The sequence below is a fragment of the Diorhabda carinulata genome, chromosome 11 (assembly GCF_026250575.1).
Source record: "Diorhabda carinulata isolate Delta chromosome 11, icDioCari1.1, whole genome shotgun sequence".
Taxonomy (NCBI): domain Eukaryota; kingdom Metazoa; phylum Arthropoda; class Insecta; order Coleoptera; family Chrysomelidae; genus Diorhabda; species Diorhabda carinulata.
In genome coordinates, this window is record NC_079470.1 from 3,224,912 (window position 1) to 3,252,569 (window position 27,658).

The 27,658-nt window shown below is 33.5% G+C and overlaps 1 protein-coding gene across 4 annotated transcripts in view; it reads left to right on the forward strand.

Moving 5' to 3' along the window:
• LOC130899412 (glycerol-3-phosphate dehydrogenase, mitochondrial) overlaps positions 1 to 27,658 on the forward strand; it is a 48,131-nt gene that overhangs the window by 10,200 nt on the left and 10,273 nt on the right. For all 4 annotated transcript variants that reach the window (XM_057809336.1, XM_057809339.1, XM_057809340.1 and 1 more), the window contains exons 2-11: positions 9,158 to 9,276; positions 10,780 to 10,942; positions 14,053 to 14,275; positions 16,060 to 16,223; positions 18,489 to 18,782; positions 22,271 to 22,474; positions 22,539 to 22,733; positions 22,791 to 22,982; positions 23,592 to 23,801; positions 24,564 to 24,763. In XM_057809336.1, coding sequence (XP_057665319.1) covers positions 9,175 to 9,276; positions 10,780 to 10,942; positions 14,053 to 14,275; positions 16,060 to 16,223; positions 18,489 to 18,782; positions 22,271 to 22,474; positions 22,539 to 22,733; positions 22,791 to 22,982; positions 23,592 to 23,801; positions 24,564 to 24,763 — 1,947 coding nt within the window. In that variant the 5' untranslated portion in view covers positions 9,158 to 9,174. The remainder of the gene's footprint in view (positions 1 to 9,157; positions 9,277 to 10,779; positions 10,943 to 14,052; positions 14,276 to 16,059; positions 16,224 to 18,488; positions 18,783 to 22,270; positions 22,475 to 22,538; positions 22,734 to 22,790; positions 22,983 to 23,591; positions 23,802 to 24,563; positions 24,764 to 27,658) is intronic.

The window sequence follows — 27,658 nt, forward strand, 5'->3', positions numbered from 1 at the left end:
TTGAGCAGTGCTAAGAACAGTGGCACTGCTAGGAAGAATGGTAATCAATCATTTCTTTTCTTCATTGGAGGCAGTATAGTAACTGAATGTTATATTGACGATGCTCTACAAATTTTTTTTCTACAACTGCTATGAAAAGTGACGTATTTCTCATAGCTAACTTAATTTCAAAACTTCAAACTGCTCACACTGTGAGAAATATTATTTCTAACAACACTTTGCCCACACCACATAACATTTATATGGAGAATCAACAAAAATCGACGAAAACTTTGTTGACTATTGTCAACTTTAAATAGTTGACACAACTGTCAGGTTATAGAAGTTTTTTAAACTTTCGTCGGGTGCATTTAATCAATAAAATGAGTAGAATATATTTTGGTCTGTGTTTCATAACAGAGAGTAGACCTTCCAGCTATCTTCACAATTGCTTTCTAAGAGTTAGAGACGTAAAACCTACAGAGGTAGCTGAATTCAAGGAATTTGTCGGATTACTCTATTTGACTGAGGTACCAAGGAGTGATCGGCAATCCTTGGAAGAACTGAGAGGTTAAGACGGATATTGAGTGAAACGGTTTCATTAATTATAAGAGAATAAAATTTTTTGTGACGTGCACTCGATTTGATAATATTAACAGCAGAAAAACTTAAGAATAATTGGCAGTCCACCAAATGGTCCAATCATTTGTAAATATTTAAATGACATTTTCCCTATTATTTGGATCTGGAAATGACGCAATGAGAAAGTTGTTCCACATATCGCTCAGCTGTTAAATTTCCATAAAAGAAATATAAACCAATAAATTTCCCTACCCTACCCAAATATAATTTTTTCGGGACGCTGGGTGTGTTTTGATCGAAACCAGTGGGGTTTTCCCAAGCCCAGTAGGGAGAATTGTTTAGATTTACTGTACCACTTGAACAAAACGTTTTAAAATATTACGGTATTTAGATAATTTGGATATTTATCACAATTTCTCATGAATATTTGACAAAATTTCTAAATTTCTTTCTCAAGAGTTCGTGAACAAGTGGAACTTTGTATGGGTACAGTTTTTATTTTTCACTACAAACGACTGAATAATATTTTATTGCAAGACAATTTCTGGTGCATTGTCTTTTATTAACAGCAAAATATAAAAATTTGCATCGTCGCTCATTCCTGGTCTGGTTAAATGAAACTTAAGCTTCAAGTAACCTACCGTCATTAAAACTTCTAACCTCTCTTTTTCGGTTAAGGGAACCATAAGAAATGTACTTGATCTCTCAGATGAATTGCATCCATTTAGGTTACGAATCATATTGCCTATGTCAGAAGGTTAAATTTTTAAGGTAGTTTTCATTCGTGGTTTGATAAAAATCACAAAAATACCAATTTGTAATGGAAAATATGGGTACTTACAGTAGTGACGATTTTGATAATACTCCGCTTGAGATATCGAAAAAACTTCAAAAGTAACTTTAGATTTGTTGCCGGAAATTTTAAGTAAAAAATATAGATTAACATACGAGAAATTCATGAAATGGAGAAGAAATACAAAAATAAAATCTTTTTCGGAAACTGTACTTTTGGTATACGAGGATATATTGAAAAATTATTAGCCTACTATAGAACCAAACAACATTTCAAAGTCAAAATATTTTATTACTCAACATATTCTCCTCTTAATTGAATACATTTATTACAGCGAACCTGCAACGTCTTTAGACCTTTCAAAAAAAAATATTTCTGCTGGCTCTGCAAACCAAACCTCCACAGTTCTTATTACCTCCTCGTTGGAAGAAAATTTACGACCTTTTAAATTTTTTTTCAGTTGAGGAAAGAGATGGTAGTGGGACGTAGCCAAATCTGGTGAATAAGGGGGTGTTCTAGTAATGCAAACCCTAAATCACGAATTTTTTGCATGGCAATAGTAATCTCAAGTTATTGTAACTACCCTTATCTAAAAAATCAATCATGATTACTCCCTAGCAATCCCAAAAAACTGAAGCAAGAACTTTTCCAGTAGATTTTTGGACACGAAACGTCTTAGGTCTTGGAGAACCAGAGTGTCGCCATTCCATCGATTGTTGCTTTGTTTCTGGATCGTAGAAATGTACCCAAGTCTCATCCATAGTAACAATTCGGTTTCAGGAGTCTACATCGTTTTTAAATCGAGCACAGACCGAACGCGATGCTTCTACTTTTGCACGCTTTTGGTCAACATTCAAAAATTTGGGAATCCATTTTGCAACAATTTTCCTCATGTCCAAATTGATGTGAACTATATGATGAACGCCTTCGTATGGAAAATTTACCTCTTTTGAAGCTTGCAGTCCAATTTTTCACGGTCGCATACGAAGGACATTGATCACCAAGAGTATTAAGCATATCTTCGTGAATCTGCTTACCTCTTAATCCTTTTCACAATTTTGGTTAACATCTTTTTTCTTTTAATTTATTGCTTAACTCTGGTTTACTTTTTTGACGTAAAACTTTACACTGATACTTCTAATAAGTTATTGTTCGTTGCTATGGCAACTCAATATAATATCAATACATCTTCGTAGGTTCCATTACTTTTATTATTTCAATTTGTGCAGTTGTAGAAAAGGTATAGTGTGCAACATGAGGGAAAAGTACTTTTCTAGCTCATATGTTTGTTTGCAAACTTCCACACTCGTGAGAAAAGTTGAACTTTTCGTACATTAGACTACTATTGCCTTATCTGAATGGGCGTTTAGAAGTTTAGCACGAGTTTCTCCACGAAGCTGTCGTTGATATTTTGCCGTGGTCACCCCAGTCACCAGATTCAAATTCCATCGAAATGTCATATATTATACAAATATAATGAATTATTGTTATTTCAATATATTTCGATAAACTAAAGCAGTTTTTAACAATAAAAACTTTACATATATTTTTGACCACGTTTTTATATCATCGAACCACTTACAAGACATGATTTGGTACCAAATGCATTTTCTAACCATTTATCACATTTACTCTGGTAACATACAAAGTTATTTCTTGTATTTTTTTGTAAAATAGAATACGTACTATGTTATTTCAGATAGATTGTTGGAATTACCATTATAAAAAGTAATATATTTTATATTGTTATAGTCACTAGGTGCTAATTTTATCTTTTTTGGTTTGATCAGGTGATACAAGTATGTTGGCAAGATACCACTAGTAACGTAATCATAAGATATTTATTATCGGTTTTATTTAGACTTTAATCTTTATATATATATATATATATATATATATATATATATATATATATATATATATATATATATATATATATATATATATATATATATATATATATATATATATATATCAAGAAAGGAAGATACCAGAGGTTTTTTTATCATTTAACTTGCTTTGTTAGTTTGTATGTTTTTTGGCATTTTCTAATTCAATATTCACTAACTTGGAATCAACCTATGTAAAAATTTGCTTATTTTCTCTCTTTTGATGGCAATACATAATTCAATTATAAAATTGATGAACCTTTCAATATTGGCAACTAAATTTCATATATTGATTTTTGCGCAAATGCGTAAACGCAAATTCATTCCATTTTACAAATTTTATCACGATTTTTTTAAAAAATATGCATCTAAATGTTCTTGATTTTAGATCTCTTCTGTTTTAAAATTAGTTTTTTGTAATAATTTTTGTAAGAAAGGTAGAATTTGACGTTTCGACTTTATAAATATTTTGAAGCATCCAATTTTATATTTCTTCCAAAAATTATTTGAAAAAACTATTTTTAAAAGAATAGAGATCTAGAATCAAGAACATTTAGATGCATTGATACATCAAAAAGTCTAAGAACTATGAAATGAAAGAAATGTAAAATAGATTCGATAGTGTAATGATTGGTAGATTGAATCTCATTAGATTAGCAAATAAAAAAGTTAATTGCTAATAAATAATGTTGAAAATATTCACTCTAAAGCTATATTTAGTATTATAAAATTAGAAAGAAGGATAAATAATGATTTTAAAATTCAAAATCTTAAACTATTAGTAACTTTTTTTAAACTACACTATAAAAATTTTTGCTTTAATTATTCATACAATTGGTCTCTAAGAATTATTTAAATAATGATTGCTAATGAAGACAAAGTTGGATAAGGAAAATGTAACCATTTAGAGGCACAGAAATGTTGGCTATCTAGGAATTACAGTTTAAAGTAAAAGCGTTTTAAGTTTATCCAATCTGACGAGAATGGTGGACAGTACATTTGCCGGTAGAAAGGTCAGTTTGGCGCCATTCTTTGATATTGAACAAGCATTCGACAATACTGCTTTTGAAGTGATTTCTAGGGCAATTGAGAGACGTGTCAACAAAATATCTGGCCGTTTACGACTTAATTATAGACCAACACAAGCAGGCATGTATACAAAGGTCTATGCTGACGACTTATTTTTTGCCTAATAACAGACGCCTCCACTTCGCAAGATCCGAAGATTTAACTAAAAGTCGAAGCCAAATAGTGCAAAATTGGTACATATCCAGTTATAATATTGGTAGATGTGACTCTTACTCTAGAGCTGAGAAATATATGAGAGCCACTCTGGATTTAACGCTCTGATACGAACAGTTAGATATTAAAATAAAGAAGACTACTTGTGTGCTTGGGCATGCAGAAGGACCTCTAGTTGTACAAAAAGCCTTTCACCGATGATCCTCCACTGAATATAAATCTCAATGGTCAAACCTTTTCTTACGTACGGAGTCATCGTGTAGTGATCCTGTACGGTAAAAATAAAAACTAGAGTCCGGGCAAATTTCAGCATTACATTACAAGATCCATGCGTACGGACCCAACTAGTGAGTTTGTTTTTCTACTGGATATTTCACCTTTGAACCTAACTATAAAATTCAAAGCTATGAGGACAGTATTTTGACTGAATTTCCTCAACTAATTGCAAACTGAAGCAACTGTCCCTGCGGGCGAGAGTCCCAATCAATTTGATGAGCAGTAACAAATGTCAATAGTAAAAACTCAGTGGATCGAATATTATCAGGGATACGAATAAAAATGTCTGTTTTCTTAAAGAAAAATCTATTTTTACGTTGAAATGATTTTTGTTCTCAGAAAACAAGAGAAAACAAAATATTACATCATATGTGCGTTCATATAATTCATTGTTGTGGGCAAGTTTTAGACCCAAGTCAATAAAAATATCGATAAATCATTTTTAATTATATTTTCTTGATATATATGTCCCGACACTCTTAAAGAAAGCACGAATTGTGTATAAGGTTAAAAAGAGGTCGCAAGCTACAATAGAGCGTACAATATAGAATACGCTTAATAGCAGGTCTACCTACCTATCCAAACTATTGGTCAGTAATTCGACATATAGTGAAACCGTCCTTGGTACAGTAACGATTCTGCGCAATAGATTCCGTGTTCCAACCGGGCGGCTACCGTTGTACGAACGATTCTGTTTTGCGTTCCAACCGACTTAGGTATCGTTTGTGAACCGTTTCCAGGAAGGTCTTTTCGATACTTGGTTGATAGCAAGTACTTTTACAAGAACCGTGCATACCCGAAGATTGAGCAGAAAATATCTATAAACACTTCCAATAATCGTTCCAAGAACAAACCTAATGTAGAGCTAATTGGATTAAGCAGTTGGTTTTCTGTGTTGTAGCAGGCCAACTCACACATTTCATAACAATTAAACAGTAATTTGATATTGTCGTTACTGACCTCTGACTGTCAATAACTCTGTGTATATCTATATTCTTAATTTGAGTTTTCCAATAGGGACTTGACAATTTTAAATTTAGTTTGTGAACGCACCTTTTCACTTAACATCGAACTGTCACTGTCAGTTTATTCAGTAGACATAATTTTTTAATCATGGTGAAGTACGTGATGTAAAGATTACAAGGTGTGCTCTCCCCGAGGGCTAATTTTCGATTCGTTCTGCACATCTCTCAAGAGCCTATGAGAATTCGCTTTCAAATTGACGCGTCGTTTTGGGAACGAAATCTCATTGGCTGCTTCCCAGCTGGTACGCAATAGCACACCTTGTAGTCTTTACATCATGTATTAATATCAAATGATTCAAATTGACGCATCATTTTGGGAGCGAAATCTCATTGGCTGCTTCCCAGCTGGTGTGCTATAGCACACCTTGTAGTCTTTACATCATGGTGAAGTACACGAACTAACATCGTCTGCAAATCTTAAAAATTTACTAAAGAAATTTGGAGTCTGTGGTCGCGTTAACTCCGATTTTCGGTCGTAATTCTCGACCTAGTAGACAGGCAGTAACAAGTTTAGTGAAAAAGTTTGAGTCTACATATTCGTTGTGTGATGTTGCCGTGCAAATGATATAAATCAGTCTATTCCACGGCGTTCTCAAGAGTTGGGCATCGCCAAGACCACTTTATAGCTATCATGCTCACTCAAGAATTGAAGCCGATGGACCATTCGAAGCGACGTACGTTCTCCGATTGGGCTCTGGAAAAGATGCGCCAAGATGATCAATTTCATCGCAAAATCATCTTCAGTGACTAAGCTCAATTCTGACAAAGTATGCAGTATTGGGCGGGTGAAAATCCACATGTGCTCAATGAAAAACCATTATTGATTATTTTTGGGCCGAATTGAAATATATGGACTTCGACAGCATGTATTTTCAACAGAACGGCGCCATAAGCCATACTACACACGTTACAATCGATTTATTGAAGAACAAGTTTGATGAACGTGTTATCTCAAGAAATATCGATTGGCCGCCTCGTTTGTGCGATTTAACGCCACTAGATTTTTCTTTGGGACTACGTCAAGTCATTGGTCTATGCTAATAAACCAACGACGTTGGAAGTGCTCAAAGTCAACATTGAACGCGAAATAGCAGCCGTTTCGTCGGAAATGTGTAGCCGAGTCACGGAAAATTGGGTCCAACGAATCAATCACTGCAAACGTGCCCGCGGTGGCGATATGAACGAAGTTGAGTTCCATTCATAAATGTTTTGAATGTACTTCAACCCGATAATAAAGTTTTGGAAATATCTCAAATGGTTTTCATTTTATTTTGAAAAAAAGTCCTTATTGGAAAATGCCTTATAAAATATTATGTTATGATTCTAGTGAATGTTATAGATACAAGGTTTGTTATATTGTAGTGGTACGGGTGTTTTGATTGAGTCGAAATGCACATATATTCATTTATTGTAGCCTACAGTTAGCCTTACTATTTTTTAACGACCTTCTGATTCAATAATCGTTACAATATCGATAGCTCATAAGGCAATTTAAGAAAACAACTAATCTACGTGAAACTAGCGGCTTTGGAATAAACAATTGATGTACCCGTGAAAGCTTTTCTTGATTTTTCCGGTAGTGAGAGTTGTTTTGTATTGTTTATTGTTTCATGGTGTTAAAAGGACTCCATAGATACATTTTAGATCTGTTTTAGCGAAAACTAATACAGCTGAAACTAAGTATTTTTGCTGTATTTTCTATACAATCTGTAAGTAAACTTTTCACTGAGTTGCAGGGTGATATCCAAGTGGCAGCTAAAAGAAACAAGGACAAGCTTAAAGCTTTAAGTGGAGTTTACCTCTTTTAGTTAGATGAAAAGAACTTTAGTTAGAATCTCACTTATTTTCCACAAGTTTCCAATATTCTTCAGTTAGATTATATTTACCGCTTGCTTACACTAAGCACAACACTGCGTAGTTGAAAAAAACCGACAAAGCCACTTTCTGAGAGAAAATTTCTCATTTCTTTTAGTAGAAACTCTTTAAGAAGCAACTTCGCAATAAAACTGGAAATAATAAGATCTAAAATGGATCAAATAAGCTCCCGAACCAAACAAAAACTTAAGGCTCGTTCAGACAATGACATTTTATGTCGTGGCACCTAATGCCGTGACGTGAATGCCGCAACAATGCATTGTGTGAACAGTTGAATGTCTCAATGTCATGGTGTCGTGACGCTAGTGCCGCATATCAAAAATTTTTGATATACGACTTCGTGACACCGGCGATGTCGCAGCAGTAACATCAAATGTCTCGCTAGTTTCATCGTTTGAACATCGGCGACGGGGACAGTACTGAGAGTGCGATACTACAATACGTATTTTTTGGCGCGAATCTGCTGTTTGTCATTCGATCATGTCTTCGTTTGATATACTTACATTTCTGGAGTGTTACCAGCAATACACTTGTCTATGGGATAAGTCCATTTTAGCATTTAAGGATAGAAATAAACGGGATTAAACAGAAAAAGCGCTTTTGAACATTTTTAACTTAGAAAATGTGAAAGCATTGAGGGCAAAAATTAGATCAATTCGAGGAACATATAACAATGATTTCGAAAGGTGAAAAAATCAATGATGATTGGTTGACTGTTGATTAAATTTATAAGCCCAAGTCCCAATGGTATAATTTTGCTCACGCCTTCCTTTCCAAAAACGAAGAATTTGAACTGCAAATTGCAAAAAGACTTGGGGTCCTCCAATTGCAATTCCCTATCAGTGTTCCTGATGCACCTAAAGTGTTCCTACGTCTATTACACTTTCTTACCCACACGCGCCTTTTTAATTTTTGCCTCAACTTCAAATTAATTAGTTCCTCTAATACATCATCTACGTCATTTCTAATAATAGTATGTCGCAACTCAAGTCCTGGTACATGTGAACACCTAGTGTCATAACGTCGAATGTCAAACGCTGTCACAGCATTTGATGCCACGACATGAATGTCACCGTCTGAACGAACCTTAACGACAAAAGTATTTGTTTACCCCACGGCGACTATTTTTGACAGGAAATCACCTGATTTTGAAAATTAGTTAGGTTATTCAGTAATGTCAAAATCATTTTGACGTCTTCAAAATTGAGGCATTTTCTCACGATCAACACATGTAGACGATATCGTAAATAATTAGCAAAATTTATACTATTCGGTTTTGTAAACAGATTTCTTCAGAAAAAGCATTTTTAGAAGCATGGACAAAGGTAAAACATTACTTTTGTTAACAAACCTCTGACGTTGTCAAAAGTGTTATTTTGCAGCTCATGTCACTGAGCACTATGTTTGACAGCTGCAACTATTTTCTAATCATTAAATATCAATGTTCTATTTCTAATAGTTTGTATTATTACAAATACTGATTTTTTGTTTTACAGATCCAAATTAATTCAATATGGCTTCACGATTTAAAAGAATAGCAGTAGGTGGTTTAACGGGATGCGTTGGAGCAGGTATTGCTACGTATTTCCTTCTTCGAGACGACGGTAAGACATCGGTAAGTACATTATTGTTATAAATTTTCTTCAATACACTATCATTCATCTAAATGATACTTATCTACAGATTCGACACCCAAAATATTTACTTGTTCTACTTTTCTGTTATCAGCACACTCTCTTCTTGCGGAGAGCACGATTTCCGTGACGCCGCAAATAAAACGAAAATGATGAATAAAATTTTTCCATATCTCCCTTCGTTTTCGAGATACGGATACTCTAAGTCACAATCAAACGTTAGTTCGCACTATACAACAGATGGCGCTTAGTACTTCGTCTAGAATAAAGATTTTATCGCTTTAAATTCAACACGAGTTTTGTAACTGAACAAAAAAAGGTTTTTTTTATTTAATTTTTTCCAACTCTTCAACCGCTTCTTCAGGTGTCGAAAAACGTTTATTTCGCCAATTATTTTTGATATACTGGAATAAGAAAAAATCCTTGGGCTCCAAACAAGCACAACACGGCGGATGATTCATCAATTCGCTGTTTTGTTTGATCTGATGTGTAAGAGGTCGCATTGTCGTGGTGGAGAATGATTCATCTTCTGCGATTGGTTTCCCTGATTTTTACGAACACTTCTGGCAAACAAATGCTGGTTTACCGTTCAGAATTAACCGTTCTACGTTGCTTTAAATGGAACGGTTGCGACATTTGAGCTTCATGCGAAAACAACTTTTATTGGAATTCACTTGTCTTGAAAGATCCATACAATCGATGGTTGTTTATTGAATCAAGATGAGCAGTTGGATACAACTATTAAATATGACACAATATAGGATGAATAAAGGAATAATTCAACCTTTCTTAGGAACAATTGTGTTTTGCTTAGTACCCTTTATAAAATAAAAAAATATTTAGCAATAAATTGAAAATTTCATCAACGATTATGCTGTTTCGAGTTTATCAAGCAAGAATCCTTTCAAAATTTATTTATTTCTGTTTTTTTTTCTAATTAAAATCCCACGTTCTACATATGTACCTTGAAAATGTTCTATGGAAATTATTCCAGCATCCTTAAACCTATTTCAAAAAATTAAAATGCAAATGCATAAAAATTTCAAACAATCATTCCAATTGTACCCGTTCCAAATTCATCCAAATTCTTTGCGACTTTTGCGCTGACCAAAATGCCAAATTGACTGGGGATCAAAAGGAAAAGCTCCGGTGGGGTTAGGTTATGTTAGATTTCTTCACGTTAGGTTAAGTAAAACATATAAATAAAATAATTAAACTATAAAATAATCATTTATCGAATGATTTACCCAATATTTATTCTTCATTTTCAACTTATTTGAGGTCGATTTACAAAATAGCGCCATGGAAATCGTACTCGTGCTCTTTTATTTTCTGTCAGTTCCATATTTCCCAAGAAAATTCCAGCATAATAATATTCTTAACAATGCTTAGTTGTTTGTTTGTGAGTGGATTCGCAATCAATTAATAATCGTAACAATAATAATTATATATTGTACTGAAAAATCTCTACTCTTTTTGTTCAGTGGCCAGTAGCAGTTAGCGCAAAGGAAATTAGTCTAAAACCTAAACGAATATTACCTTCAAGATCCGATCAACTAAAATCTCTTCAAACCGAAAAATTCGATATTGTTATTATTGGTGGTGGAGCTACCGGTGCTGGATGCGCTTTAGATGCAACTACACGAGGTAAATATGTTAACTAATTCGATGACGAAGAAATCCAACATCAATTTGTGTCAAATTTTTATTTATGCTGTGTAATAAGTAAGCTCAAATATAGATGCAATGAAACTGTTCTGAATTGCTAAGACCAAAAAAAACACGACAAAAATAATATGAAATAGTCTAATCTTCTTCTTATTTCATTATTTTATCCGTTGCGGACGTTGGCTTTTAACAAGGCCATCTCATAAGTTTACTGCGTTCCTAAACAGATCAACAAATGACACTCTAAAACACTGACCTAAGATATGCAACCATGAATCCGATCTTCGTCCTGGTTCCCTCTTACTATCCACTTTGATTTGGACAACGACTTCCTTCTGTTTTCCTAGTCTGCTCCGTTCAGGATATTTAGAAAATACGCCGTTATATCCATATTTAGAAACATTCCAGTCTTTTTAAATTAGCATCGGTTGTGGTCCAATCTTCTAAGCCATAGAACATAACAGAAATTATGTAGCACCAGCCTTAATTTTAGTTGTGAAAAAATATCTTTACTGGCATATAGTTTCTTCATGTTAAACGCAGCTTGAGCTTGTCTATCCTTGATAGTATTTCTGATACCTAGTCCCATTTCGCGTTTTCTGTAGTTCCCAGATATGTTTTTGTTTCCACCAGATCTATATCTTGACCGTTTATCGTTAGAAGAACTGGAAGATGTTGACTTTTCCTAATAATCATTTGTTTTGTTTTTGATATATTCAGGGAGGGATATTTTTTACTTGCTGCGTATATTTTGCAGCTCGTCATTGTTATTTCCTATAATTACTGGATCGTCAGAATATCTAATGTTGTTAATTGCTTCTCCGTTAATGTTGATACCATCTGATAGTTCTGCCAATGCCGATCAGCAACTAGACAACAAAAACGTGAAAACTAGAGATAAAGATCTTAAAATTATGAGCGATAGCTTATTTGGATTTTGGTGCAATTGCATCTATTTTATTGATGAAATAAGAAGAAAAAAAGCAGCCTAAACAGCCATCACTCCACTAAAACAACTTTTTGCTTTCGATTGTGTTGATCATAATATTTTAATTAACAAATTGTTTCATCTTTTTATAAACGACTATCTAGATATTTGTGGTAAAATATGTCTTTTTGCCGACGACACTAGTTTCTCTTGGAACAACCTAGATCTCACAGCATTTCAGAGGACCATATCTAGCGACCTAATCACCCTTAAATCATGGTGCGATTCTAATCTTCTCTGTCTCAACAATTCTAAAACTAAAGTTTTATTATATAAAAATATGCATTGCAGCCTTTTTTTATTAAATAACACTACTGTTGATGTCGTTCAATCTATAAAATTCTTAGGGCTTGTGTGGACAATTCCTTGAAATGGGAGTTACAAATTGCCTCCTCGTTTAGAATTAGTTGTAGGCTCAATATTTTACAATGCAAAAAATGCACAATCACTTGCCAATTGAAATCAAATCGATATAATATTTTCCCGCATACCGCAATAATTTGAGGGCATATTTACTGGAAAGTGTCTTCTACTATGTAAAACTTCTAATTATATTATTTCATTCCGGGCATGCTGCATACTGGTTTATTTTCTGGTTTTCTTCTGTTTTGTCTACAAATTGAAACAATTTGCTTGAATCCGGTTCCTCGACCTGGCTGTCCACATTGTCCTCACTGTCATCTTCTTCTGCGTCTGTGGAAACGGATGTGATGATGTCAGCATCGCTTAACTCCCCGCATATAGCCAGATCCTCGTCAAAACTTACAAATTCCTTGAAAGTGAGCTCTTCAATGTTTAATCTCTTTGTAATTTCGCTTCATCGTGAAGGAGTTTCTTCTGCATTAAGTGGTGCATCAACAGCCATACCATCCTCTTCAACTGTTCCTTCACGATCTTGATATTTCGGTTTAAACCCCCATTTCTTGAAACAATTCTCAATGGTTTTTTCTGTCACATTTGTCCACGCCTTCGTAGCCATCCAAATGGCTTCAAGCAAGTTAATTTTTATCGAATTTTTCTCGTCGACATCGACCATTTCTTTCCTGTAAAGGACTTTAAAGTTTTTTACTACACCTTGATCAAGAGGCAGTAGTTTGGATGTGGTGTTCGCAGGTAGGAACTCAATTTTTATATTTTTGAGTTTCGGAAGATCCCCATGTGCTGTACAATTGTCTATAAACATGAGAATTTTCTTTTCTTTTTTTTCTTCTCATCTCCTTGTCTAGGTCCCTTAACCATTTGCCAAAAATATCAGATTTCATCCAAGATCTTTGGTTTGATGTGTAGTCCATTGATAGGCTTTTAACCTCATTGAAACATCGAGGGTTTTTTGCTTTTCCAATCATCAATGGCCTAAGTTTCACAGAGCCGGTTTGGTCTGCTTGCTATTTTTTCCACCATGACATAAATCCCCTTTGAATGCTAAGGTTTTGTCCGCTAAGCACTGATAATAAAGTCCAGTTTCGTCAGCGTTAAATATATCTTCAATATTGTACCCTTTTGTCAGTTCAAAAAGTTTTTCACTCCACTGTATACATACATTGTCGTCTACACTCGCACTTTCCCCGGTAATTTTTTTGAAAACAATTTCATTCATTTTCTTAAAGTTCTGAAGCGAGCCATTACTATCACGAAAATTTGGTTAGGTTTAATTTTTTTCTCAAAAATTAAAAAATACTAATTTTAACACATAAGATAATCAAACTCAAAGAATGTTATCTTATTGGCAAAGGACAGTTTGTTAAATATGATGAAGCATTCTGAATATTGATACGTTTTAAGTTATTAACGAAAACCAGAAATTTGTTTTCCTAGAGGTGATATCGAATAGAATGAGCTATCGCTCATAATTTTAGAACCTTAATCTCTATTTTTTACATATTTGCATTTGTTGTCTAGAATATTTCATTGCTGCCAGCTTTTTTAAATAGGACTTTCTAATCTCTATTGTCACATTTTCTACTCCACAATCATTTGAAGCAACAGTTGAAATTATTTATTAGTTTTGTTGAAAACTTTTCGGAATAATTATTGAAGTATCTGATTGACAAAGGACAGTACTTTTACTGTGTATAATTTAGATATCTTTTTCTATTTCAAGGACTGAAGACTGCACTTATTGAAGCCGATGATTTTGCCAGCGGAACGTCGAGCAGAAGCACGAAACTGATCCACGGAGGAGTCAGATATCTCCAAAAGGCAATAATGCAATTAGATTACGAGCAATACAGAATGGTTCAAGAAGCACTTCACGAAAGAGCAGTTATGTTACATCAAGCTCCACATTTAGCACATCCATTACCTATTATGTTACCAGTATATAGGTAGGTGAAAAACGTAAATTATATACAGTGCGACTCGTTTAGATGGGAAAAGTTATTTACTGTTTATAACCAATTTTTTCAAATATTAAATTGATTATAAAAAAATGTGTATGACACTATATGCAAAACTTCCAAATAGTTGCCACTAAAATTCACAAAAAGAATATTTTTTTATAACATGTCCACTCCTTGAATATGGAAAATTCACCTAGGTAAAAATTGCAAAAGATTACATTATATCAATTACGAAGTGTTAAAAAAATGTAGTAATAAAATGAATTATATTGTAGTGCAATAGTTATCTAAAAAGTTCCCAACCACAACCTGAAGATGTCAGCATTAATCATTATAAGTTGGGAAATATATTTGCGCATGCGTTAGGAGATTCTCATTAAAATTTCAGCCATTTTGTACGCTTAGTTTTTGTTTGACAATCGTATAAATGAGTCGCTGTGAAGATTTTCCTGGATATAGAAAAAATGAGTATCGAGATGTCATTACGTACGGATACTCTGTACCATCATTAGCGCTCGTAAAATTTTTAGTAGCTGAAATCAAATGTGGACATATCAATTTGATTAACGACGAGCATTCGGTAGGACAAAAACGGCGACAATCAACAATAACATCGAAAAAGTTCACCAAATGGTACTGGACCACCGTCGAACTAAGGCTAGAAGGCTAAAAGCGAATATTTCTCAGGCTTTATTGACGGGGTTCAAGTGAAATGAATCTGATTTTTGAGGATTTACAACGTGGATCTACTACTACACTCCTGAACCAAAAAACATCAAAGTCAAGATAGTGGATGGCAAAAGACGAACCTGCTTCGAAAAAGGCAAATATGCAAACGACTGCGAGCACGAATTGCAATTTGAATTGATTAATTTCTCACCGTATTCTAGTGCATTGACCCCTCACCATATTTACCAGATCTGGTGCCTTGAGACTTTCCAGTTTTCTTATCTCCTCTTTGGTAGGTCAGAAATTTTCCAGACATTTTATATTATAGTAAACAAATTTATTTTCTCTGAGTTCAACATTATCATTTGCCTATTTCATGATATTCCTTAAACTGTCGTCACTGTTACTTTTCTTGAAGGATTGCGTCTTTTGTCATTAACGTAAACAATAAGTATACAATCAAAAAAACCAAATCACCTGTACATCAATCTGTACTAGTCCCAATCAATCTTGCATATCATTAACTTTTTATGTCCAACTCAAACTCTTTTTTGAGCTCGGTTACTACTGCGAAATATTGCTTCTTCTTGAATTCATCTCCATACCTGAGACCAAATTCACATTTCAATATATTTATGAACACAAATCAAGGGTTGAAAGAAATTCAGACTCTACATAAAATTTTCATCTGTCGAATATTCTCGAATGCACTGATATTGCGTTTATGAAAACATAAATAATCGTTTCCATTTGGTTCAAATTATAAAAAGTTATGATTTAGAAAACGAGTATAATATTGAGAGAATTTTCAAAACTCATGGACATACCTTATTAAGACGACTACCTCTGTATTATTGTGTGTTTAATACTATAGAAATGGTCTGGAAGACATTAAAAAGCCAAACTATGTAAATATAATCGATTATCCACTTTAACTACAGTATTTATTAAAAAAAAAACATCAAGTTATACAATAATTTGACAAAGATTTTTGAATAAATTTTCCGCGGTAAAACCTCCGGTATGCCATCCATATATGTTTAAGATTTAATAGTCTTAGTTGTTGAACTGTTTAACATTAATTGGTTAAATCTTTTTAGGTGGTGGCAAGTTCCTTACTACTGGGCTGGTATAAAAATGTACGATCTGATAGCCGGTAGACAAACCGTAAAATCTTCTTATTTCCTATCAAAAAAGAATGCTCTAGAGCTGTTTCCTATGTTAAGGGGTGACAAATTGGTCGGTGGACTGGTATACTATGATGGTGAGCCCTCTATTATTCTCTCTAACCTTTAAATTCACTTTCAATTCCATGCAGATTTCATTGCAAAGAATATTAATTGGGATTCTAGGCTAACTAATACAAAAGGTAAAGAACTGCATGCTGTTATAGATGGAAAATATCATTCAACTGGTAAACCCATATACTGGCCCAGCGAAATAAATAAAGTACCAGATTTGATTGATTTTTTCATCTCCAGAAAAGTAGTTCTTAATTTTATAAAAATTGAAGATGCTGAAGGCCCAAACTCATATCATTCTCCTATATTACTCACCATCAGCGAATACATTATAGTAAGAGAATCTAAACTAACTTTAAGTAATAATGTGACTGACTGAGAAAGTTTTAAACAAGAATTAAATTAAATGTTCCAATCAGAACTAATGAACAAGAAGCTGAACAACCAATAATAAATACACAGCAAGCAGCATGGAACAACATCAAACCAATTACAAGAAGAACGAAAGATCACAACAATCACAAAGAAATCAGAAACTATTTCAAAGAAAACGAAAATAAGAACACACTAATTAACCTTTAAGAAGAAATAGACAAACTTATATAATCAAACCACCGACTATTTACTGTGGAAATTAAAAAAAGATTAAACAGATCGATTCATAACATTCCGCCAATTGGAATAGAAGAGGGATCTCGGTTCCGTGATGATCAACAAAAGACAAATACATGCCTCATACTAAACCAAACTACTGACATGAAAAAAAATGATGAAACGGTTAGTGACGTTTATGGGAGTATTGATGAAGAGGTAAATAATGAAGGCCATGAATGAATAGAGCTGATTACATCTAAAGAGATAATGAAAATTATCAAGAATAGCATAAAAATATTAGTTACCAAGAAAGGCCATTGTAAGATTCACAAACCTCATAAATGCAGTATTCAAGCTCTAATACGTACCAATAACGTCGAAAACAGCTGGATCATACCCAAACCAGAAAATAAAGTTGAATCCTACAGACCGACATCATTATTCCTAATTATTTCAGAATTGTATGAAGAGATACTATTAATAACAATACAAAACATCTTGATCAAAACGAAATTTCTATCTCATCAATTTGGCTTCCACAACAGTCACTCCAAAATAGGTTAAGTACATCGTGTAACAAATATAATAGAGACATCTCTTGAAGAAAATAAAATATGCTCAGCTGTCTTTGTACACGTTGCAAAAGTATTCGATAAAGTGTGGCATAAGGGTTTGTTACTAAAAATCAGAAGAAAATATTTACCTGCTCATTATGTTTAGCTAATAGACTTCTACCTAAAAGACCGTACATTCAGAGTTAAATAACAAAACGAATATTCAGAGCTTCGACTGATTAAAGCAGGGGTTCCTCAAGGTTGTGTTTTGGTACCAAAACTGTACTTGTGACATCCCTGTTACAGAAAATGTTGAACTGGCCACATTTGCAGACGACACTGCAATGCTAGCTGCTAGAGATTCAATTGTAGAGGTTGTCAAAAATCGTCAAAATTAAATTCACAAAATAGATAACTAACAAATCAATGAGGGAAAATCTGCCCATATCAACTTTACTTATAAGAAGATACAACGATGAAATTATCCTATATGAGAAAACGGACAAATATCTAGGGTTATATTTGGATACGAAACCAAAATGGCAGAAGCATATCAAAAGAAAACTCAGATATAAAAAACTATATTGGTTAATAGAAAGAAGCTCACGAATTACTATTAAAAATAAAGTGCTAGTACACAAACAAATAATCAAACCGGTATGGTTTATAACTATGGAATTGTACAAGTAAAACTAATTATGTTTGCCTGCAAAGAGTCCAAAACCGAATACTTAGGAATAAAGTTAACGCTCCGTGGTATATCCGTATAAAGATCTACACCGAGAACTCCATATAAAAAAGATTGGCGAAAGTCACGAAGAACGACTCCATATCCACATAAATAACAAAATGTTGGAACTTCTCGATAATCAAAACACACTCCGCAGGCTAACTCAACAAGCCTTTTGAACTTGTGTGAAAAGTGACAGTTATAACCCAGTTTAAGTGCGCATAAACTTACATTTCTTAAGTGAACCATTGGGAATACTGAGGATAGTAAAGTACTTAGTAAATTAGGTTAAACGTAAAATGTCGGTTAATCTTAAGATTAGGTGCATTTTTTGTCATAAAAAAATTTTCAACTCCATGGAACTCATATTTTCAATTAATGTAAACTGTGATTCGTATTTCTGTGTTTAGGTCAACAAGACGATGCCAGAATGAACTTGGCAATAGCCATAACGGCAACTGTGCACGGAGCTACGATAGCCAATCACGTCAGCGCTACTAGTTTAATAAAAGAGAAACGCGATGGAAAAGAAGTAATATGCGGTGTAAATGTTAAAGACGAAATGACCGGTAAGACTTGGAGTATACCTACGAAGTGTGTCATCAACGCTACTGGACCTTTCACAGACAGCATTAGAAAAATGGATAATCCGAACGTTAAAGAAATTTGCAGTCCCAGTAGCGGGGTTCACATAACTTTACCAGGTAATTTATATGTATTATTCTAATAATATGTTTATTTCGATGGAATTAATTAATATAATGATTAGTATTTAACTAACCTGGAGTAAATCTATTGACTTACTCTTTTTTAAAATTCTGATGATCGATGCATCAGAAATACATAAAAAAAATAATCATTAAGTGGTAATTAATCAATCTACTGTATTAAGACAGTTTGCACATTTCACTAACAGATGGCGTTGTAACAATTCAGCAGCAGTTTATACAGGAAAATGCTTTTACTAAGTATGCTCTAAAATATTATTTGTCAAACAAGGTGTCCCTCATAATACCAACGCAAAGAACAAGCGTATAGGGGAAGCCCAAAATATGATTGGGACCAAATTATATCTATACCAAGCGGCATCACTGAAAAGTTATAATGATTCAAAGAAGATACCAAAAGTTTCGAAAACAATTAAATTCTTTGTAACACTTTAAATAGAAGACGACCGAACCATTCTGAGTGATTAATTCTAATTCTCTTAACTTTTTGTAACTTAAATAACATTGTCAAAAACATGTTTTTGATTATTCAATTTTACTTTGAATATGACAAAAAACCAAATTATCCATGGTATGAAAAAAAAACTGATGTAGAATTTGAAGGTTAGATCACTCTTTATTCACTCGCAATAGTTCGATAGGCTTCTACACACCATTATTCAATGCCCTTAACCGTCTTATATAGTGTACCAAACATAATGTAAAGACTACAAGGTGTGCTATTGCGCACCAGCTGGGAAGCAGCCAATGAGAATTCGCTCTCAAAAAGACGAGCCAATTTGGGTTCAAATTCTCATTGGCTCTTGAAAGATGCGCAGACCGAGTCGAAAATGAGCCCTCGAGAAGAGCACACCTTGTAGTCTTTACATCTGGGTACCAAATTCAGTATTTTTAAGCAAAGAAATTATTTTTTTTTTTTTTAAATTTTGGGTCATACTTCGATCTCTATAACTCTTCAGATATGCAATTTGGTATATATGCGGGACACCCTGTATATGATTATTAAAAAGCATGATGACATAGTGGTTCGGTAAGAGATTAATCTCAAGGTCGTTCGATCAATTCTCAGGGATAAATGCCTTTATCAATTTTTTTTATAAAGTTAAATCATATTGAAATTAGTACTGCCTTTTCCATTAATACTTCACCCTATTTTGGATGTTTATTGGCTCATGTGTTCATCTTGGTATTATATTCCAAGTTCTTGCAAAGGGAAGTTGATAGAACCTTTGTATCATTATTTATATTGCAAGGTAAATTCTCTTGAAAAGATTAAGTGCTACAACCACTCCACGAGAAAGAACTAATTTTTAGGACTCGATAAAAAACAAAACACCAGGCACCACCACCAAAAGTTTCATATTCTATCGTACAAGATGAGATAATCGCACTTAAAAGAATAAAGACAGGGCAAGCTTTGTAGTTTCATAAAAAACCGACCCATTTCTCGCTTCTGGTTGTGTTGTGTTATCCAGTTACCACAAAAAGAAAGAATCTACACTATACAAGGCAGTATACTGTCAGTGATTACCACTGCCTTCCATTGAATGGCACAATAACTTTTCATTTCATTCTATTTTATTTCTAAACCCGGGTTGACTTGATTAGCAACCAGAGCAGCATTTCACTCAGTTAAGACGATCACACCCAGTAGTACCAGTTACAAATTTCAAAAATTACTATTAGACGTCATACTATACCCAATCGGGCATATCGGTTACGCTCCCGATCTTTTTACTTACTTCACCAAAGGGTATTTTCCAAGGGCTTAGCAAAGGGAGGGGCTTCGGGGGCTCAAACTCTCCCGAAATAAGCAAAATATTACCTAATATTATACCGAAAAAATACGAACAATGAAGAGACTTAAATTATTACATTTTAATACATATAGTAGTGCCTAGCGCCATCTTTTAAGGCGAGGCAGTTGCAGCCGAACTAGTGGACGTTGCGCACAGTATTGCCATCTTTAGTCGAGTAGCCGAACTAATTTGTATTGTATGGAAACTTTGCCTTGTTTCTCGATTATTCGCCACACTCCTCGATCGGAATAAGAGGAGCTTTGTGGAAGTTCCTGGACGGCTACTGAGCTGCTATATAAGCGGCGCGTCACCATGCGAACTCAAATCCAATAAAAATGAAAAGTGGTGAACGAATAGTGAACAGAATTAAGTGTACCGTGTAAGTGAGTAATTTTAGTGTTATTCGGTGGCCGTGTTAAGGATACGTGAATCATTATTACTGGCTAAAAATAAAAGGAAAAAAAGGAAGGTTGATAAACTTAAAGGGATGGACTACTTCATACCAACCCCCCCCCCAAAACTAAATCCTGGCTACGCCCTTGGTATTTTTATTTTTCCAATGTCACTGTTGAGATGCGCAGATAGACTCTTGAACGTCAACAAAAGCCTTTATATGATCGTCCTGTATAGCTATAATAAGTTTCATTTTCAAATTGTTTATTGAAGATCTTGAGCTTATTATATGGTTCTTTTAATTGTAATGATATTCCATTTTCCATGTTTCTTATTTTTCATTCTTTTCCTTCGAGCTGCTAGGATAATATTGTTTATTCATATACAATCTGTTTCTCGACTATTTGGTTTTATGTTATCTATTATGTCTTTTTCCAGCTCTTATTATTTATTATTTCTTCAAATTATTGGACATTATATTGTTTTTAGTATCTTCTGTTCCACCATTCTCAAAATGTATTCTTCTATCATCATTACTTCCTGAGGTTACACCACGTCTTAATTATATTTCATTGATTTTGCAATAACAATTTTCGTGTCTAGAAGCCTGGTTATTTTGTGATTTCTTTGTTGTAGCTTGGACGTATTACCTGATGTGGTGTTTTAATCTTCCATAATACTTATGGCTCTTGGACTTCCAGCGATTTGGAGGACCCATCCAATTCTTTGTTTGGATACATAACACAATCAATTAATGATTTTATACTTGACTTTCTCGTAGAACTACAACTTGTACTCCATACAAGACATAATATAGATTTGTATTCTCTAATGCCATTCATGATTATCTTCAAACTTAGTTTCTAAATGTATTTCCATATACTTGACACAGAATATTGTTGCCTCTATGAGGAAGAGGATGATTATGTAAATGTGAGTTTGATTAATAGTAGTATGATTATATATATAAGTGCTTCACACAGGCTTTTTAGGCCCTTCAACTCTCCTAATTTTTGCTTTCGTTTTCCATTCCTGAATTCATCTCTCTCTTAGATCTTTTATTATCTCTGCGTACCATATTCCTTTTTTCTTGTTCCACCTTGTTCTTTGTCCATGATCACTCAATTTTGATTGGGACTGCTATTTGGTTCCAACTGTAATTTTTATTGTTTTTTCTTTTTTATTATTAAAATACAAAAATGATGAAAATAATATCTCCACTGCTAGTAACAATATAAATCTGTTTTATTATATTATAAAATTATTTTTTAGGGTACTACAGTCCAGAACAAATGGGTCTTCTGGATCCCGACACTAGCGATGGTAGAGTAATTTTCTTCCTACCATGGCAAAGACACACAATCGCCGGTACCACAGATTTGCCCTGTAAAGTGACACATAATCCGAAACCAACAGAAGACGAAATCATGTTTATTTTAGAAGAAGTAAAAAATTATCTTAACCCAGACGTAGAAGGTGATTAAAATAAAGTTTATTTGTTTCTAAAATTCTTTCTAACGCATTTACATATGTATTTAAGTCCGAAGAGGAGATGTACTGTCAGCTTGGAGCGGAATAAGACCACTTGTTTCTGATCCAAATAAACCCAACACCCAGTCATTAGCTAGAAATCATATCGTGCACGTTAGTGAATCCGGTTTGGTCACAATAGCAGGAGGGAAATGGACAACTTACAGATCCATGGCTGCAGAAACCATCGACGAAGCGATTAAAGGTAACAATTCAAAAATATTTGATATGCTTATATTATTAACTTATGAATAATTTCCAGCTTGTAATTTGACTCCCAAATATAAAGACAGTCAAACAGATATGATGGTTCTTTACGGAGCCCATGGATGGACTCCAACCATGTATATTCGATTGGTACAAGATTTTGGTTTAGAATGTGAAGTAGCGCAACATCTGTCAAAATCTTATGGAGACAGAGCTTTTGCTGTAGCTAAAATGGCATCTTTGACAGGTGAATATAATTTTCATTGAAAAAGATTAATACTTTCTGAAGAATTTTCAAAGTAAACAAAAACTTTTTCATTTGAAATTTTGCTAAAAAAACCTTTAAATATCATTAATTTAGTGTGATACAGATCTAGGAATTGATGATATATGACTGCCTATAAAACTACTAATAAGTTAGATTGGCTACCGACTTCCGAACATCAGTTTATGGCAGACAGTTGTCACTAATAGATTTATCTGTTGGAATCATTGAAAATACCTATTACAAATTTAAAAGGATTTATTACATTTTACATAAATCGTTATCCTGCAAGTAAAATGTTTTATTTGAGACAAGTTGGTTTCCATGAAACACTGTAGCAGTGTTCAGTGGCATCGGGAAGGCCCTTTTTCATTCATTCCTTACGATGCCTCAAACCAATACTCTATAAAATTTATAACGTTCTTCTTTGACAATAGAAGTGCCCAAATCATTAGTTATTCGTAAAATCTAAGGACGTCGCAATTAAAGAGGTCTCCCGAGCCTCTTTGAACACGGGGACCATTACGCCCTCACTAGCTACGACACTAAGAAAATTTCTGTTATTATAACCAATTTTTTCAAAATTTTAAGGTAAACGGTGGCCGATTATTGGAAAAAAACTTCATCCTGAATTTCCATACATTGACGCTGAAGTGAGATATGGTGTAAGAGAATACGCTATTACAGCTGTAGATATGATCGCTAGAAGAGTGAGGTTAGCTTTCTTGAACGTCCAAGCTGCTCAAGAAGCGCTACCTGATATTGTTAATATCATGGCTGAAGAATTAGGTTGGTCCGAAGGTAAGTGTTTCATTTGTAATAAAAACTTGGTCTACAAATGTCAGTGGTAAATCGTCATGTTTAAAATATTGTTTGGACCGATCACATTATTCTCTCTCTCTCTCTCTCTCTTTATGGTATTATTATCTTGGATGGGAGTTAGCCAACTTCATCTAAATTTTGATACCTACAAGTTTGAGATCTTTTGCTGTAGTCCCAATCTCAATTGTTATTTTTCCAGTCATCAGATGTGGTAAACACACACATTTAGGAGTCTTCCTTTCTTTTACTGAATTAGTGTCCCTAAATAAGCATTACAACTTTTTGTTCCTCTTTACACTTTATTGTCCTTCCGTCTCTTCAAGTGATGGCCGAAAAATACTCTTAACAATTCGCAATCGCTCTTTGTTTACCTTTGTTACCGTTCGTAAAATACAACCTACAAGCATTTCAAGTGTTTAAGAGAGTATAGAGGCACCTATTTACTCACTATAATTACTGTCCTTAAGTTGAAGGTTGTTGAAAATACCTCACATTCTTATTTTACTGTTTTCTATCAACTCAATGGCGTCATTTTCATTGTATACCTAACAGTGTCCTGTGATGTACCAAGAGTGTTTTAAAATACACGATGGTCTTAGAAAAAATGAAGATTCGATTATACTTATACACCATAAATTTTTCTAAAGATAAAGTACGAAATCCTCGTCTGTTCAGCATCTCTGGCAGACTAACTGTCAGAGTCTTTTTCATTTAACATTTACAATTGAATTGCATTTTCAGAGGAAAAGAAGAACCAAATGAAACAAGCTTCAGAATTTCTTCAAAACGAAATGGGTCAAAATGTGAACCGGGCTAGTAGAGACAAAATACCAATTAATTTAAGTAAAGAAGAAATACAACTTTACATTAAAAGATTCCAATACATCGACAAAGACCGAAAAGGATACGTATCCATAAATGACATTAGGAGAAGTCTAAAAGTAAGTAAAAAAAGGGTTAATTAATAAAAATTAATTGTTAATTTTTAATTTTTCAAAGTTGAGACATTTGTCAATAATATTTTTAATGCTCCGATGATATGTATTCAAAGGTTTGGCTCGTTATTATGATGCAATTTTATTTTAATGACCATTTTTTTTTCTATTTGGAAACAAGAACAATAACCAGTGATATTGGATGTAAAGGTAAATCTGCAGCTATTCAAGTCCAGTCATATAATTCTTGATTTGGAAAACGTTATGTTCTGAATTATTTTTTAATGTTCCACCAATCCAACAGTTTCATTAATTTCATTAATCTAACAGTTTCAGTTACTTATTTTATTCCAATGAATTTCGCCAGTACTACAGTTAATCCAGTTATTTGATACTAGAACAATTTCTCACTCATTTTTCAATTGCTGCCTTCGAAATGCTCAATAATATCTGAATCTTACGAAATATCAGTTGCTCATTAACTCTAGAAGGCCCCACCACAGTACTTTCTCTTCTTCAGAAACTCATCTATACTTCACCTTCTCTGGCCTTCTATGGCCTCTTTCATTTTATTCATCGATATATAACATTTTATATGAAATATCATTTGCTCATGGACCTATGGATTGCCACTTAGGACGCTATGTCAAGTTGATCAGCAAAAGATAATCTGACATATTATTTAGATTTTCAGCCACGACATCACTGTTTTTGACTGCTATAATTCCTGTGTAAATTTCACACCATTAAATATAATCTCAACCCAATATTTTGTCGTTTGCCGGCTCAAAGAAAGGTTATCATCGACTGATGCTTTGACATTTGAAACATCTAAGGCAGCGTAAATCTGCAAAGGGGATGCATGCGCCCGACAATAAACTGTGTGATCCTTTGAAGTCGGTCCTTTGGTTTTACTAATCACATGGAAACGGTGGGGTTAGGGCAACATAACGGCTAACATCTATACAACCATTTGTTTGTCATCGGAAAAATTGTCAAAAAAGAGGCATACAAAGAAACAAACTATCAAGTCGACAGCAGAAGACGCGGTTTCTGTGTTCAAAATGCTTCAAGCTACGTCAAAAAGGTTCAAACGCATGGAAAAGTATATCAATCTCAATGGAGAATATTTTGAGGCATAAATAAGAAAGAAAACCTTTTAGTTACTTGAGCATTTGAGAGTCAAAATATGAAAATATTGCAATTTAATTTTAATCGTTTAGTCAAAAGTTATTATCTGTTATTTACACTTGTTCGACATTTATTTAAGCATCTTTAGTTTCTCTTTGTTTACGGTCTAGATCTTGTAGCTTCTTACGTTTTATTATGATTTTAACTTCAGTATCCTCTTGCAATTTTATGAAGTAGCAAGAATTTTATTCTAAGAAATCTCCGGAAAATCTACACCACATTGCAACTGCTCTATATGACATTTTATTTCCATATTTCAACGAAGTACTATTTCGTATCCTTTGTGCCACATCCAATCAAATTTTACATCATCTTTTTTAAATTAAGTATGAGCTCCCATTCTAGTCCTCACAACATTGTCCCTTTTCAAGAGTTGCTGTAGTTTGTCAAATAATTAGTGGTTATATTGTATTGCAACATTGAGCCTTTCAATTATGAATTCCTAATGAACTCTATTCTGGCTTAAAAGAGGTTACATTCTTGCATATACAGCTTTCTAGTTCAGAGAATTTATTGCATTCTAAAAGTGTCTTTCTCCTGAATGTGCACGTATCAATTTGTGTATATATTTTCTCTATATTTTATTTGGATATTTCCAAGGAGTAATATCTATTTCGAGGCTCTAATTATTTACTTGCATAATCCTTTGTGCCGCTTGAGAAATTTCTGATCTGCAGATATTTTCTCATTGTTTCTCATGTTTTCCTGATGCGGCAGTGAGGTATAAGGAAGACAGTCAAGGGATGTAGCTTGTTTTTGATGAGAGTCGAATATGTTTTGTATCTAGTAGTTTCGACGGATTTTTCTAATGTGGATCAAGTCGAAAAGGTTCCACCAGAATGCTTACTCATTCTTCCTAAACTAACTCCACTCCAGGAAAGCTCCTGGTCAATAAAACGCATGTGTGCTCCTATTGCTTGTATATTGGTCTCTCTTTTATTTGATTTGTCCAAATATAAAATTTTATACGAAATTCTGATCATGAACCATCTTACAGTATGCGCCATTTTATAAATTCGGTTAATATAGTAGTTTTATTCTTACTTGAAGTAGCAGCAAATACGATAAAAGTAAAAACTGAAGAAGGATTCTGCCACCTTATTACAGTATTATATATATATATATATATATATATATATATATATATATATATATATATATATATATATATATATATATATATATATATATATATATGTTTTATCGACCTCAAATTATCGTCATAAAACTTTAAAATTAAATACAAAAAACTAAGATCCGAAAGACAAATTAAAATAATTTTATCATGCTTTAAATACAACACTGCTTATCGCCACTGTCATCTGTCCAAAAAAAATTTTATTTACTTGCTGACCCGGCAGACTTTGTACTGCCTCAATCGTTAAATAAAAGACCTAAACTTTTGTATAAAATAAAAACAAACAAAAGGGATCCCCTTTTTATTAAAACAAATAAATTAAACGCTCGGTTTAAATGAAGTTTTATTATTATTTTCAATTAATTATACATGATTTTGCTCACTTAAAAAGTAGAGCTCTCCTCAAATACTGGCTATTTATAAGGTTTCAATTTGATATTGACAGTCACACACATAGTTTTGATACAGTCTGTTAATCAATTCAAAACTTTCTGATAAACTATATTTTTTGTTTTGATTTGTGGTGCGTAAATAAACAAAGATGACGGTTTTCCATACGCAAAACAGGAAAA